Source organism: Chrysochloris asiatica, unplaced genomic scaffold, assembly GCF_000296735.1.
Source record: "Chrysochloris asiatica unplaced genomic scaffold, ChrAsi1.0 scaffold00089, whole genome shotgun sequence".
NCBI lineage: Eukaryota > Metazoa > Chordata > Mammalia > Afrosoricida > Chrysochloridae > Chrysochloris > Chrysochloris asiatica.
Window position 1 is genome coordinate 4,840,384 of NW_006408607.1, and position 15,739 is coordinate 4,856,122.

A 15,739-nucleotide genomic window follows, 5' to 3' on the forward strand; every position below is an offset into this window, starting at 1 on the left:
AGAAATGCTGACCGTGTTCTTCCTTTTTGGTTTTCTAACTCTAAATAAGGACTCCTTATATAGGGCTGTAAATCTTGTGGGAGCAGACACCCTCATTGTTCTCCCACAGAACAACTGGTAGATTCAAACTGTGAGCCTTGTGATCCACAGTCCAGTGCTTATCCTTCAGAGCCACCGTGCTCCCTGTTGCAAGGGTGGGCATAGGAAAACAAAAGCAAATTCATTCTCTATCTACCTATATATATCGAAGACTTCCAGTGTGGTGCTTAAGCATCAACACTGAACTGCAAACCACAAGGTCGGCAGTTCAAACCCACCAGCTGCTCCTATGAGTTGTAACAAACTCAACGGCACTTAATAACAACAACAACAACAACAGCAACAATTTCTATCTCACTGTCATCCAGTTGATTCCAACGCATCATGACCCTATGGAGTCCTGGTGTGGTACTATAGATAGGATAAGCAATGGACTACTAACCGCAAAGTAGGCAGTTTAAACCCACCAGCTATTCCTTGGAAACCCTATATAGGATAGCTATGGGTCAGAATTGACTTGATGGCTATTAACAACAACAACAGAACAAGGTAGAACTGCCCCACAGGGTTTCCAAGACTGTGTGGTACTGGAGGAGAAGCAGTGGTCCACAAAGTCGGTTTGAAACCTAAAGGTTGGCAGTTCAAACTCACAAGCCACTCCTTGGAAACCCAATACAGGGTTGCTATGAGTCAGAACTGACTCGATGACACTTAACAACAACAATCTTTACAGAAGCCGATTGCCTTATCTTCCTCTCACAGAATAACAGTTGGTTTTGAACCACTGGCCTCTCGGTTAACAACAGAATGCTTACCACTATGCCAGTCCCCCACTGTCATTGCATTGATTCTAACTGGTTGTTGTTGTTAGGTACTATGAAGTCGGTTCTGACTTACAGCAACTCTATAACCCACCACCGCCACTGAGTCAATTTCAACTCAATGGGGTTTATGAGACTCATCTTTTTCCAGCACAGTGGCTGGTGGATTTGAACTGCCTACCTTTCAGATAACAGTCCAGTTCTTACCTTAAAATCATGACTAGGGCTCCTTAACTTATACTAGTATACATAATAACAAGTGCGAATATGGATTTTCCCCTCAATACTAGAAGATCTGAATGAAGGAGTATTTCCTTAGACCTGAAAAGTAAAATTGTTATGTGCCGTGGAGTCGGTTCCGACTCAGATTTTTGAAAAATTCTATTGAAGATTCACAATGAGAAATTGGAAATTAGGAGGAGGGGAGGGACTAGAAGAACGGCACCTAGAGTTGCAAAGGTTAATTCCCTCGAGTCGAGATTTCAGCAAGAAAGATGCCAATGGGACCAAGACCCTGGAGTCTCTGAGTTTGGGGACGTCTCCATCTTATCTGGCCCTGCACAAAGATCTTATCAGTTGCCATCAAGCTGATCCCAGCTCCTGGTAACCCTAGATGTGTCAGAGTAGAAATGTGCTCCATAGACTTTGTTTGGGGGAGAAGATCATCGGGCCTTCCTTCTGAAGCATTTCTGGGTGGATTCAAACGTCCGACTTTTTGGTTAGTCACCTAGTGTATTAACCATTTGGAGTCCTGAGATGGCGCCGCGGGTTAATGTGGTGGACTGCAAGGTGATTCCAGCTTACCAGCCACTCCTCGGAAACCCTATACAGGGCTGCTGTGAGTCAGAATGACTCAAAAGCACTCCACAACAACAACAACCATGGATCTTTCATTGTGAGCAATGGTTTCTAAGCTGGTTGCTCACCAGAATCATGAAAGAAAGAAAAAGAAAGAAAGTTGGATCCTAGGAAGCTGCTAGGAGCCCTGGTCTCACAACAGTTAAATGCTTGGCTGCTAACCAAAAGGTTGGTAGTTCAAACCCACCCAGTGGCTCAAAGGGAGAAAGTTCTGAGAATCTGCTTTTAAAGATGACAGTTTAGCCACCGAGGCTGCTATGAGTCAGTATCAACAATAGGAAACCCCTGCTGGTAAGTGAGCCATTCGGCCTGGGATAGAGCCCAGAAGTCTAGATTTTAACAAGCTTCCCTGCAGCCAGGACAAGTGTTCGGAATCCTGTGGGCAGGGCGTCCAACCTTCCCTCACTGGACATCTATCTCTCTCTGCACTGGGGATATCTGTTGATCTCACTCTATCCCTCCCCAGAGTATGAACCCCCCAAACAGTAGGGATTCATTCCAAATGGCCAGGACTCAGCACATTACCTGACATATAGTGAGCATCATGGGAGACAGGCATGTGGGTTTTTCTGAGCAAGAAAGCTTCTATTTCTGAAGAGAGCTGCTGAGGCTGAGAAAAGATCAGAACAAAGGAGAAACAGTATTGAGGAGGAAGGGGCTCATGCATCCCGAAACCATACTCTCAATAATTTGACAATAACAATAGTAACAACAATTCTTTATTACTGTGACTGTGTGCCAGGCATTGGGTTTCCACCTCATCTGATCTTCACAGCAGCCTTGTGAGGTGGACAGAGTGTGCACAGTTAGGCAGTGACATAGCAGGCTGACCCTCACGTCTCCAAGATGTTGTTCTTGTGGTGAGTTCTGGCTGAGTTCACTTCAACTCAAGTTGACCCCATGTGGGCAGAGGACAGCTGCCCCCTGAGGGTTTCAAGGCTGTGACCTTTCAGAACACACCTCCAGGTCTGTGTTCATAGGGGCCTCAGGGTGGGTTTGAACCTCTAGCTTTTTGGCTAGTTGTCAGTGCTTAATCATTCATACCACTCGGGAGTTCTCTCTAAGGCGTGACAGCACTGTTCTGGTGGAAAACACCACACACATGTGTAAGGTGTCCATCTCCATCTTAACCAGTTGGCATTCAACAATACTAAATCAGCAGTCGAGGAAATCCAGGAGAAAGCAGAAGACCTATCAATAAAGAGGCCATTGTACATATATCTCTCCAAACAAGCTATTTTTTTTTCTGATTTTGATCCCCTGCTGCTTGTCGAAGGTCACTGGTTACGTCTGCACAAGCTGGTGAAGTCACAAAAGAAATACTTGGCAAGGGAACCCTGGGATGGGAAGGGAGGTGTGGGAGGTGGGGACAGAAGAGGAGGAGGAGAGGCAATTTAGTAGGAAAGAAAAAAATCTCGCTTGCTTTTTCCCTCCCCAAAGCAGCCTGGTGACCTCCTCCCCTCAGGCAACTGACCACTCCCCTGGGCTGGCTCTCCACACTCCCACAAACTCAGCCGAAGGAGCCAGCAGTCAGCCTGAGAGCCTGCCACTGCCTGGGCGCTGCTCACCAACCAGGAGGGGAGGTGGTTGTGGACAAGTTGACAGGTGGGTGCTGCTTGGAAGTTCCTTTCGTTCTTCTTGGAATGTACTTATTAAGAGTTTGAATATGGGGTAGGCAAACGGTCCAGTTCTTAGAAAAGTATCTGATCAATTCTTGGGCTGCTCTGATGGCTGATAGGGGAGAGGTAGAATGAGGGGTCTGACAGGCAATGGGGGACCGGCTAGTCCCAGGGGACGTTGTTGTTGTTAAGTGCCATTGGTTCTTACTCATAGGATTTCTGGGGAGTGGCTGGTGGGTTTGTCCCAGCAGTTAACAGTCTAGTGTTTGCTTATCCTACAGTATCACACCAGGACTTTAGTTTTTGGAGGGGGCAGGAAACAACTTGTGTGCTGGAACACTGCCCTTTTAGCTGTTGTATGGCTTGGAGGCTAAGGACTGCTAAGGAAAAGCAAATTTTGACTCACAGTAACTTCTGTGTGTTACATTAGAATTATGCTTCAGAGGGCTTCCACTGGTTGATATTCTGGAAACATAAGGGGACTTCAAAAAGTTCATGAAAAAAAATTCCATTAGTTGTCATTCCATTTTGACAGGAACTTTTTGAAGTCTCCGAGTAGAACACCAGACTTTTCTTCTAAGGGTGTACTTGAACCTACAGCCTTTTGGTTAACAGAGAGAGTGTCAATCATTTGTATCACTTAGGGACTCCCTAAAGTATAGCAAGTACTTGGAAAGCCACCCACTTAGGAAAGGCAGAAAGGGGAGGGATCTTTAGGTTGCTGAGGTTACCACATGGGCTTCACCTCAGAGTGTTCTGAGAGACTGGAAAACACCAAAAGGCTTTAGGAGGGTCACATTCTCTCTCCACAGAGGCTCAGCAAGCAGACAAAGTGCAGCAGTTTCCCTTGGTTCAGGATAAGGGCCCTATCCCTCTTCTCTGATAACCCCTATTCTTCCCATAATTCACAGCTCAAAATCAGTAGAAAACTATTTGGGCTAGCCTGGAGGGGTGGTGGAGTCATAGACTTAAGAAACAAGGAGTCCCTGATACTTAGGTTTGAAAAGAAAATTTCTTGTGCTTTAAGGGAAACACACCTCCTTAGAGTGTTAATTGCAGAAATGCACCAAAGAGAACTCTTCACTAACAGTACTCTAAACACCCTGGTTTTGCTTTTTGCTCTTCAGAAAGAAGAGCCAATGGGGACTCAGAGGTAGAATTCTTGCCTTCCATGCAGGAAACCCAAGTTCAAATCCTGACCACTGCCCCTCATGCACAGCCGCCACGCATCTGTCAGTGGAGCCTTGCATGTTGCTGTGATGCTGAGCAGGTTTCAGCGGGGCTTCCAGAGTAAGATGAGTAGGTAGAAAGGCCCGGAGACCTACTGCTGAAAATCAACCAACCGGAAACCTTAGGGATTTTACACTGTAACAAATGAAAACCCTAGGGATTTTACAATGTTTACAAATCTGTAACATTTGTAATATGATATTATAAATGTTACAACCTTTCAATGGCAACATTTTCTTTTCTTTGCTAAAAGTCAGGCTAGCACCAATATTCAGGAAGAACTTTCCAATCTGAATAGCCCTCAGGAGTGATGGGGCTGCCTGAGGAGATGAGGGGGTTGCTTGGGATACAGGGCCTGAGGCCTGGCAGAGATAGCCCCCAGCCCAGAACTCCCTCCCCATCTGCAGGCCGTCCCCACCATAGTACCTTAGTAACATTACACCCGGACTACTTCAGAGATTCCTTTGATATCCTTCTTTCTGTTTCTTCTCCTATGTCTGGCTCCTCCTTCCTGGAGTCTTTTCCTGGCCCCTTCCTTTCCCAAGACATCACTATCGCCTCTTTGTTGATCACCCTGTAATCTGTATTTCTAGTGAAAGCTTCTCTGCACTTATTGAGAACTGTATGTATGGGTTCCAGGCTCTGTGTTATGTGCCTTTGGGGAGGGCTGCCACTGGTGCTGAAAGTTTAGGCTCTGAAGCAGACCAATACCTTCCCTTCTTGTCCAGTTACTTACTGTATGTGTGTGACCTTGGGCAAGTCATTTCACCTCTTTGAGCCTCACATGTCTCCATTTTGGAAGGGAGATTGTGCCAGGATATCTCCTCCCACTTAGGATTTTTGTAAGTCTTCAATGAATGGACACATGTAGAGACCTTTGTGTGTGTGTGCTTCTAATTATATTTCAAGTTCTTTCCACTTGAAAGAACTTAGGAACCCCAGGTCAAATATGCCCCTGAGCTTGGTCCACTGATGCATGGGGCTCAGGAGAATCTTGTACACATGCTTTGGTATTCACTGACGTTAAATCCCAGGATTGACGAAGCAGATATCCTTCTTCAATGGCAACTGCCAAGTCCTTTGTTGATTCCAGAGGGGGCGGAGTCCAAGTGCAAAACACTGGCATTTTTCCTTGGGATTGAGTTTTGATATGGTAGGTGCCTGCCATGTACCCCAACCTGCTGTCCTTTCCCCTCCAGTTTCAGAAGACAGCAGAAAACAATCTCTTTGAAAACACTTGATGACAATTCAGAACACAGCAACACAGGTCTCCACCAATGCACTAGGCTTTCAGACATTCTGGGTTTAGTTCAGTTGCCTGATGAGTTGATTAATGCACTCACCACGATAGGCAGGTGAGCCCATCTCCTTGAGAAAACCCACTTTATTCTTGGTAGCGTGATGGGCCACAGAGAGATGGAAAGGGCCCAAGAATTGTGAGACCACCTGGAAATACTTGTCCGGGAAGGCAATTTCATGAATGAGATCTTCCAAGCAAATGGCACCAAACTTCCCCAGGTGTTCCTCAATCACTGTGTTGCCTGTCAGCGGGATGGCCTTATTCTTGACATTGGCTTGTCCACATTTCAGGATGAGTTCCTGGACAGACTTCAGATTTTGAAATCCCCATGTCACATAAGGTTCCACTGTACGCAACATATTTATGGTTTTGAGGGGGTCACTTTGACAAAGACACCACTGAAAAGCTTCTTTAGATGAAGTCTTGCGATGGTCTTCTGCAGCAGAAAGCTCAACCCATTAATCCTTTGGTTTTGTACTACAAAGGCCAGGGAATATTCATCTGGCACTTTCAAGCCATGAGGTTTCACTTCTGGTCTTCTGATGTGCACCCTGTCACATTGCTGTCACTGAGAATCAGGTGGGAACAGTTCCAGTTGCTTAAACCTAAGACCTTTTCCTTTCTTCTGCTTCTTCTTTCCAAACGTGCCTGCTTTGCCTGGGTGCCTTTGAGAACCTGAAGACTTCCTCTTTTTCAGGAGATTTTTCTGGGACCAATGGAATCTTTTTTCTTGGCTCTTCCTCCATCATCTTTCCAACGCTGCAGCTACTGCCACATGTAGAGTTCTTAACAGTGCCTGGCACATGTGTTTCAAAAAAAAACAAATGCTAACAATTCTACCTGTGTCTACTTAGCATTATAGCAAGCCACTTACGTTCAGTATTAGGATCCTGATTTGCAATGGGAAAACTGAGGCTAAGGGAAGAGATAAAAACTGGTCTAGAGACTGCAGTCCAGCATTCCCTCTGCTACGTGGCACATAAGTGTCTAAATAAACGAAATAACAGAAAGAGCTAAGCCTTACAAAGTAGCTCTGATGGTACAGTTTGCCCTCAACTACTAAAGATCGGCAGTTCAATCTGCTATTGTAAAAACTTCAGACAAGAAAGTCTTAGAGACTAGTAGTACTCTGTAACACATGTGCTTACCATGCGTTGGAATGGACTCAAGGGTTGTGTTTTTGTTTTGCTTTTTTAAGAGCGTAAGTGGGAGAGGCCGGTTTCAGATCCAGACATGGACTTCCAGAATCCATTCTTGGAATCACCACACTAAATTTCCTTTCTTTAATGTTTAACATAAAACATAGGAGTCCTGGCATGGCACTGAGGGTTAATGCATTAGATTGCAAGGTTGGTTTGAACCATACAGTCAATGGTTCAAGCTTACTAGCTAGCTGCTCCTTGGAAACCCTATACAGGGTCTCTAAGAGTAGGAAATGACTCGATAGCACTTAATGACAACAACGTTTAACGTAAAGAAGGTATACTCAATCCTGGAGTTTCTTTTTGAAACAGTATCTACTTTGGGGTTGGAGTGAAATAGACTCTCAACCCATTCGTTAGAGGCAGCATCAATTCCTGTGGGCAGACTTTAAACTGTGAGAACAGCTTGGCATGTAGTATCTTGTTTCATCCCTACTGTGACCCTCAGCATTCTCACCAACGTTATTCTGCAGGTCAGAAACCTGAAGCAAAGAGAGTCAGTCACATCCCATGGGCTCACAGTTAGTTTACTTATGTTGTATTTGGAATTTAAATCTGGATCTGACTCTAGAATCCTTGGCTGGGCTCAAGAATCTTAAAAAAAAAAATGTTGTTTTCAATTTAAAATTTAAATTCCAGAGTTTAAATAGATAAAGTCAAATACACTGTGACTCAAAATCTCTTGGGAATAGGGTCTGGGTATTTGATTTTGAAAGCCAGAACCTGATGTGCTGCCTATACTGACAATCCCTCCCAGCTACACTGTCTCCTCCAAGTGCCAGAGCCATCTTTCTACCTGTCCATCAACCATCCCCACCTGAGCACCAGCAGCCTCAACACCTATGCAGATGGAAGATGAACTCATCCTCTTTCCCTGTTTCTTGGGGCCTGGTACCACCAGAGTTTCCCTGGGTGATGCTGATAGCAAAACACTAGAGCCTTGGTAGCATAGTGGGTTACGAGCTGGGCTGCTAACCTCAAGGTCAGCAGTTCAAATCTACCAGCCACTCCTTGGGAGAAAAATGAAGCTTTCTTCTCCTGGTAAGATTTTATAGCCTCGGAAACCCTACACAGGGCTGCTATGAGTCAGAACAGCCTTGATGGCACACCACCACCACCAGACTACTAGCTAACAGATTTGTTGGTTCAAATCTCCAACCAGAGGTGACTTGGAAGAAAATCTTTGTGAAGTGCTTTTGAAAAATCACAGCCATGGAAAAACTATGGTTCAGTTCTACTCTGCCACACATGAGGTCATGATTAGTCAGAATCAACTTGTCAGCAACCGGTTTGTTCGTCTGTTTGTTTTCTGGTATATCACCACCCATTCATCAGTGTCCCTGCCAAAATCTGAGTCATCTTCATCTCTTCCATCTCCTTTTTTCCTGCCAGTGCTACTCAAGATACATACCAAACCCAAATTCTCCTTTATCTTTGCAGCCTTCACTTCCGTTCAAATCCTCGCTATCTCTGGTTTCGTGTTTCTGGGCCTGTCTCCATTTCTGCTTGTGTATCTTCTTCATCTTTCCCTGGGCCATTTCCTATGCTCCTCCCCTGGACTCCCCATCTTGAAAATCCAGTGCACACCCTTTCTCCTGCCAGACTTAACAAACCCCAAACTACCTCATCATTCACTTCTCTGCTTAAATAACTCCCACCAGCATCATCCTCTGGCTAAAATCTACACTCCTTAGTACACCAATCCCAGTCTTTCAGCCTCTGGCTCATCTTTCAATGGCAGCCTCATCTCATACTCCTTGTTTATGCCATGTTACACTTCCCACCAGCTCCCAAACAAACTGTGTTCATCCATTCCTGTGAACATGTAATGTATGCTGCGACTCCTACCTGTCTGGGCTAGGACCCAGCTCCAATGTCACCTCTGAGAAGCCTTCCTGAAGTCCCCTGGGGGGGAGATGGGCACCACCTCATCTGTCCTTCCCCAGCACCGGGCCCATCTTCGATGACTTGATGGCACGTGTGTCCTCCTCAGGTTTTTAAACTTCTCATTCAACAATCACATATTAAATGTCAGAGCCGCAGCGGGGCTGTAGGATAATTGCTGGACTACTAACTGCAAGGTTGGTAGTTCAAACCCCCCAGCTGCTGTGAGGGAAAAAGATGAGGTTTTCTGTTCTTGTAAACACTTGCTGCTTCAGAAACCCTATGCAGGGTCACTATGAGTCAGAATGGACTCTATATAGCAATGTGTTTGGCTTTATGGCATTGCCAGGGGTGGAGCCAGTGGTAGATAGTGGTAGAGTCTTGTCTTCCATGGATTCATGGCCAGTGTGTCTCCTGTGTAGCAGGCAACCTTCTGTCAGTGGAAGCTTACATATTCCTATGATACTATGACAGACTAGGAAGAAAGACCTGGTGATCTACTTCTGAAAATCAACCAGTAAAATCCCCATGCATCACAAGGATCCAATTCACAACTGATCATTGGGATCCGGTAGGACCTGGTCACCATGGGTCAGGGGGTCACCATGAATCCACAGGTCTTGATTGCAGCTAACAGCATTGCCAGGTGTGGGTCTAGGTAGTGGGGGTATGGATGAATAAAACTGAGTTTCTGTCTTTTTAAAAAGTCTACTGAGTGTGGCAGAGAACCTGGGGAGGGTGTTTGAGAGGGCACAGCATGTGCAAAGACCTAGAAGGCAGGAATGAGTGTCAAGAGATGAGGCTAGAGAGATGAGAGCAGAGCTTGAAGGACCATGAGACACCCCCCCACACACACACACACACACAACCCATACCTCCTGAGGGCACACACCACAAACACAGTATGGGATTGGACTGGATCTGAAAGATAAAGGCAGTCACTGAAGGGTTTACATTATAGGCTCATGATTTGATCTGTGGTTCAGAAGGAGCTTCTTCAGCAGGGATCGTGTCCGCATCCTTGTTCTCAACAACAGCATCTGACACTGTGCCTGGTACACGCATAGAAGGTCCTGAAGAAATGTGGGCTGAATGAATGAATGCACCACCACGCTGGGGGCAGATGTGCCTGGGGGGTGGGGTGGATCTGATGACATTGGAGTCTCTGAGGTTTCATTCTTAGAGTGACAAAGCCTCATCCTGTTCCTGTTCCTGTCCCTGTCCCATGGGCGTGCTCCGCAGGTGTCCCAGTCAGCCATGCTGGCATTGCTGTGTTCCTGCCTGCTCCTAGCAGCCTGCGCCACCGCGGATGAGAGCGCCGTGGAGTCCAACTCCAACACTGCCGAGCAAATCCGCGACATGCATGTCAAAGTGACGGAGATGTGGCAGGAGCTCACGCAGCATGGGGCGAGGGAAAGCTGGCCGGATGCTGGGCTCCACGCCGCCTGCCATGTGCTGCCTTCCGCCTCACTGGATGCAGCGCAGCCCCAGATCACTGGCCTGGTCCTCTTCCGGCAGCTCACGCTCGGTGCCAAGCTCGAGGCCTACTTCAACCTGGAGGGCTTCTCCGCCCAAGCCAATGGCTCCAGCCGCGCTATTCATGTGCACCAGTTCGGGGACGTGAGCCAGGGCTGCGAGGCCACCGGGCCCCACTACAATCCCCTTCGAGTGCCGCACCCCATGCACCCAGGCGACTTCGGCAACTTTGTGATCCGCGACGGCAACCTTTGGAAATACCGCGCAGGCCTCGCTGCCTCGCTCACCGGCCCCCACTCGATCGTGGGTCGCGCTGTGGTGGTCCACGCGCGCGAGGACGACCTGGGTCGTGGTGGCGACCAGGCCAGCCTGGAGAATGGCAATGCGGGCCGCCGGCTGGCCTGCTGCGTGGTGGGCCTTAGTGGGCCCGAGCCGTGGGCGCGCCTGGCACAGCAGCACGCTGAACGCAGGAAGCGGCGGCGCGAGAGCGAGTGCAAGGCCGCCTGAGCGCCTGGCACTGGTGGAGCCCGGAGGCGAGCGCTCCCTCCATGCTCCTAGAGACCGTTTCTGAGTCCCGCGTGTGCAGAGACCTCCCTCTGCCTTGGGTTCCCCTCCCCCCACTCCCTGCCACCATGTGCACTGAGAACCCTTCTGCTCACAGGGGCGTCTCTCGGTTTTGAGTCTCCCCGCCCCCATCACGCATCCCGAGACAACCCACATGTGTGTCCTTACACAGTTCTATCCCCTAAGACCTCTGCATCGAAGGCCTTCCTCCTCTGTCTTGAGCCCCCACCCCCAGTGCTCCCTGAGACAACTCCCAAGCGTCCTGAGACATCTTCAATCCCGAATACCTCCTCTGTGCACTGAGATCTTCCCCTGCCTTGAGTTCCCTCCATGCACTCTCCTGTGCATCAAGAGATCCCAGTCACCCTGAGCCCTGCTCTGCCTTGAATCTCGAATCTCTCTGAAGTCTCCCCAAAGTATACTGAGACATCCTGAGCCTCTTCCTCCCACCCAGGGACCCTGAGGATCCCAGACAAGCCCCTCCCATTTACCTTTAGGTTCCTCCCAAGTACCCCCAAGGGCCACCTCTTCCCATCACACCCCTCTAGCGCCTGCCCATCCCTGCAGTCTGAGGTAGGGCCCCCCTCCCCTGCCCCCTCAGCTGTTTCCCACCACCCCGTGGAGGCCTGCTCCTTTGGGGGATGTTTTACAATCTGGTGTTGCATATTAAAAGCTCAGCATTTCAGTCCTGCACTTGGTTTATTTGTTTGGGGCTTCTCTCTGTGGCTCATCTATTTCTTGGATGCCAGTATTCCCCAAATTCCATCAGTACGGATTTTCCCTGCACCTCAGGCCCGCCCCTTATTGATAACAACATGTAACTCTGATGTGGCTCCCAAAGTGCAGAGTACCAGAATTAGGCAGGGAAGTTAAAAAACAAAACAAAATGTAGCTCCCTGGGTTCAGTACAAGAACCTTCGAATTCAAAACAGGAGGAGGAAATAGATTTGCAATCTGCCTCCCTGGTGATTCTGATGGTGGAGCCAATGGCTTGGGAGGGAATGAGATGTACCAACTCATCTTAACATGTGGGGTTTTTCACCTTTGCCTCAAAGTTCAGCCTTAAGCTTGCTTTCTAGATGGTGGAGACCAGGTCCTGGCAGGAAACATTAGAGGGAGATCTGGTGATATGTGGATTTATCCTCTTTTGGATAAAAAGGCAGGTCAAAGTAGGGGGAAACAAAGGTGGCTCATTTTGATTAAGCTTTGTTTGGGTTCAGTCTCCCTTGTTAAACATTATAATATAGCGCAAGTACTGGGCTACTAGCCATAAGGTTGGCAGTTCAAACCCACCAGCTGCTTCTCAGGAGAAATATGAGGCTTTCTGCTCCTGTAAAGGTTTATGGCCTCTGAACCCCATACAGGATGGCTTTGAGTCAGAACTGACTCGACAGCACCTAACAACAACACAACATACATGGACTAAAATACTCTTGAGGACACATCTTCATCTTAACTGAGTAACTGTATTTGTAATAGCTTGTAACCCCTGGTGGCACAGTTAACTACTTGACTACTAGCCCGAAGTTTAGCAGGTAGAATCCACTCCAAGTTTGCCTTGGTAATCTGCTCTCAAAAGGGTACAGTCTTGAGTACAGTGTTGCTCTAGTCAGAAACAACTAGATGACAATTGGTCTCGGTTTTGTTTTGGGGGGTTTGGGTTTTGATGGAGGAGACTCACTCACTTTCTAGATTCTGTGAGGCAGCGTCCCTGGGTATTGCAAATAGTTAACAGGCTCTGCTGCTAACCAAAAGGTGTAAAGTTCAAGTCTACTGAGAGACGCTGCTGAAGAAAGGCGTGGTGATCAACTTCCGGTGACAGTGTGATGGATCACAGTTCGACTCTGATACACACAGGGTCACCAAGAGTTGGAATCAACAATTGCTGTGGGTCTTTTTTTCTTCTTCTTTCTTTGAGGCAGTTCCCATTTCTTCCAGTCATGAGGCAGTGACTCAAACTGAACCTCAGCCAGAAACCTGTCCTCAGCGGTTATTTTTACCTCTAACTAGGACTTAACTTGTTATTTTAGAATCTTGCCTTGAACCCAAGTGACAACTGGAGAGAAGGGCTATTTCTTAGTGACTTTGCTCCACCAACTGGTTTGGAATATTAACATGAAGTATACAGTCCAGCCCTGAAAGGGCATTAACAACCCAAGCCTTTGAATATTAGGATCTCAAGTAGACTTGTTTGCCCAGCCCTATAATTAAAAGTTGTGAAAATGAAGCAATGTTTGCATGAGACACATGAAGTAGAGGAACAAAAGGTCACACACTTCCCCTTCTACACCACTGCCCAGATGAAAACTTCAGCACTATCTGAGAGGGTGCAGATGTCTTTTTCAGAAGGACATTGGTGCTTCTCTCTCCTAGTTTTTCTTCAGTTCGGCATCCATTTCTCTGCTGCCCTTAGCCCCCATAGAGAGAGCTGGAGAGACCCTCTTGTAGACTCCCTTCAGCTCCAGTATGCTCTGAAGCAAACTGACTTCCACCTCCATCCCCATTTCTGTTCTGTCAGTTAATAAATTGGAATGGAATTCACCAACAGTTTTAGGGGGCTCCAGTGAGCCACGAAAGAAAAAGGAAAGAGGAGACAGGAAATGGCAAACTATAGTCCCCTGCTGGTGAGGTGGTTAAAGTGCTTGTCTGCTGAAGGAAGGGTTGATGGTTTGAAGCTACCAGCTGCTCCTTGGGAAAAAGATATATCAGTCTGCTTTCGGAAAGATTCCAGCCAAGGAAATTCTATGAGGTAGCTCCCTCCACCTTGCCCAACAGGGTTGTTATGAGTTGGAACCAATTCACTGGCAATGGGTTATAAGTAAGGTAAAATAGGAGTTCCTGGGTTGCAAGTGGTATTACTAGCCAAAAGAGGCACCTCAGAAGAAAGGCCTGGTGATCTTCTTCCAAAAACGTCACGGCCCTGAAAACCCTACTCTGCAGTTCTACACATAGAGCCACCATGAAATGGAATCAACTTGATGGTAACTGGTGTTGAAAAAGGCAAAGAAACACATAGAGCATGGTGGTCAAGAGCTCAAGTTCAGATAGAAAGGCTGGTTTGAATCCCAGCTGTGCCACTGAGAAGCTGAGCAAATCACTTAACCTCTCCGAGTGTAAATTTTCTCTTCTGTAAAGTAAAGCCATTTCATTGGATTGCTTTGGTATTTGAATCAATCATATTCTTGAAAAGTGCACAGAAGGTGTATACATCTAATTAGATTTAGATGTCCGTTCTAATGAATTACAATGGTTCAAGTCAGAAAAAGGGTTCGAGAGCACGGATGTCAGTTTGAGGACTAAGGTGCACCTGACCCAAACCATGGTATTTTCAATGGCCTCATATACGTGTGAAAGTTGGGACAGTGAACAAGGGAGACCCTAGAAAAATCAATGCCTTTGAATCATGGTGTTAGAGAAGAATATTAAAAATATCACGGACTGACAGAAGAACAAACAAATCTTGTACAGCCAGAGTGCTTCTTAGAGGCCAGGATGGTAAGACTTCGTCGCTCATACTTCAGACATGATGTCAGGAGGAGCAAACTCCTGAAGAAGGACATAGTGTTTGGTAAAGTGAAGGGTCAATGAAAAAGAGGAAGGAGCCCCCATTGCCCCTAATGAGATGGACTGACACAGTGGCAGCAGTAATGGGCTCAAGGATAACAGCAGTTGTGAGGATGGCATAGGACCAGGTAGTGTCTTGTTCTGTTATGCATAGTGTTCCTATGAGTAAGATTTGACTTAACTGCACCTAGTAATAAGTAGTCAGAAAACTCGTTACCTATGGATACATTGAACTACTTTGTAAAGTAGTGGGATGTCCCTGAGTGGTGCAAAATGGTTAATGTACTTGGCTGTTAACCATAACATTGAAAGTTCGAATTCACTCAGAGGTGCCTTGGAAGAAAGTCCTGGCAATCTACGTCTAAAAAGTCAGTCATCGAAAAACTCCAAGGAGCACAGTTTACTCTGACACGCAATTGACTTAATGGCAACTGCTAACTAGTAATGTAGGGAGCGCTATACAAGTACTCCAGCAAACCTCTTAGATTTTGAAAGAAAAACTTCTGCAGGTGTTGAGCTGATAGAATACAAACACTCTGCCGTCTCAGCTCTGAGACTGACAGGAAGGGGCCGAAGGGGAAAGAAAGCTTGTGGGCCATAAAGGGCAGGCATCTGGAGCTTGGCACAGAACGTTCTGCCTGCCACCCAGCCCGCCCATTGGACCCCACTTGACCCCTTGGGACTATTTTTACTTCGTTCATCGTACAGACCTATTTTCTTAATCTTCTTATATTTGCTGTTTTGACTTCTCAGCCAGCTTGCTAATCAGTTTGCCTATTTGACTCACAGCGTTTGCATTTGTCACTGGGACTTAAACACACACTTGTTTTGATTTCTTTTTGTAAAATTAGAAGCGTTTGATGTAATGACTCTACCTAGACGCAGCTGGTAAAGTGAGAAGAATGCTCAAGTTTGCATGGTTTAAACACAATGTAGACAATAATTAGAAATGCTATCTTTAGATGTTTAGGATAAGCTTTTTCTCAGAATTGCGGTGATTTTTTTTTTTTTTTTCTTTCTGAGTGGGGCTTTTCAGTGAATATATACAGAAAAACTAAAAATGTAAGAAAATAGAGCAAATCAGCCAGTGCTTTGGTCAACTTGAAAGACTGCAGGAAATAAACCAACTGATTTTAGATCTGATGTTCTGAACTGAATGCATAAAATCTTTACATTCTCCCT

General features: G+C 46.6%; 1 protein-coding gene and 1 pseudogene across 1 annotated transcript; one reads left to right on the forward strand and one right to left on the reverse strand.

Annotated features, from left to right (window-relative positions):
• Positions 1-5,872: 5,872 nt before the first annotated feature.
• On the reverse strand, positions 5,873-6,616 carry LOC102818275 (annotated as a pseudogene).
• A 3,594-nt stretch (positions 6,617-10,210) lies between these two features.
• SOD3 (superoxide dismutase 3, extracellular) lies at positions 10,211-10,936 on the forward strand. Its single transcript, XM_006866297.1, has one exon. It carries the CDS (start codon positions 10,211-10,213, stop codon positions 10,934-10,936), a length of 726 nt encoding a protein of 241 aa, XP_006866359.1.
• The last annotated feature ends 4,803 nt before the right edge of the window (positions 10,937-15,739 follow it).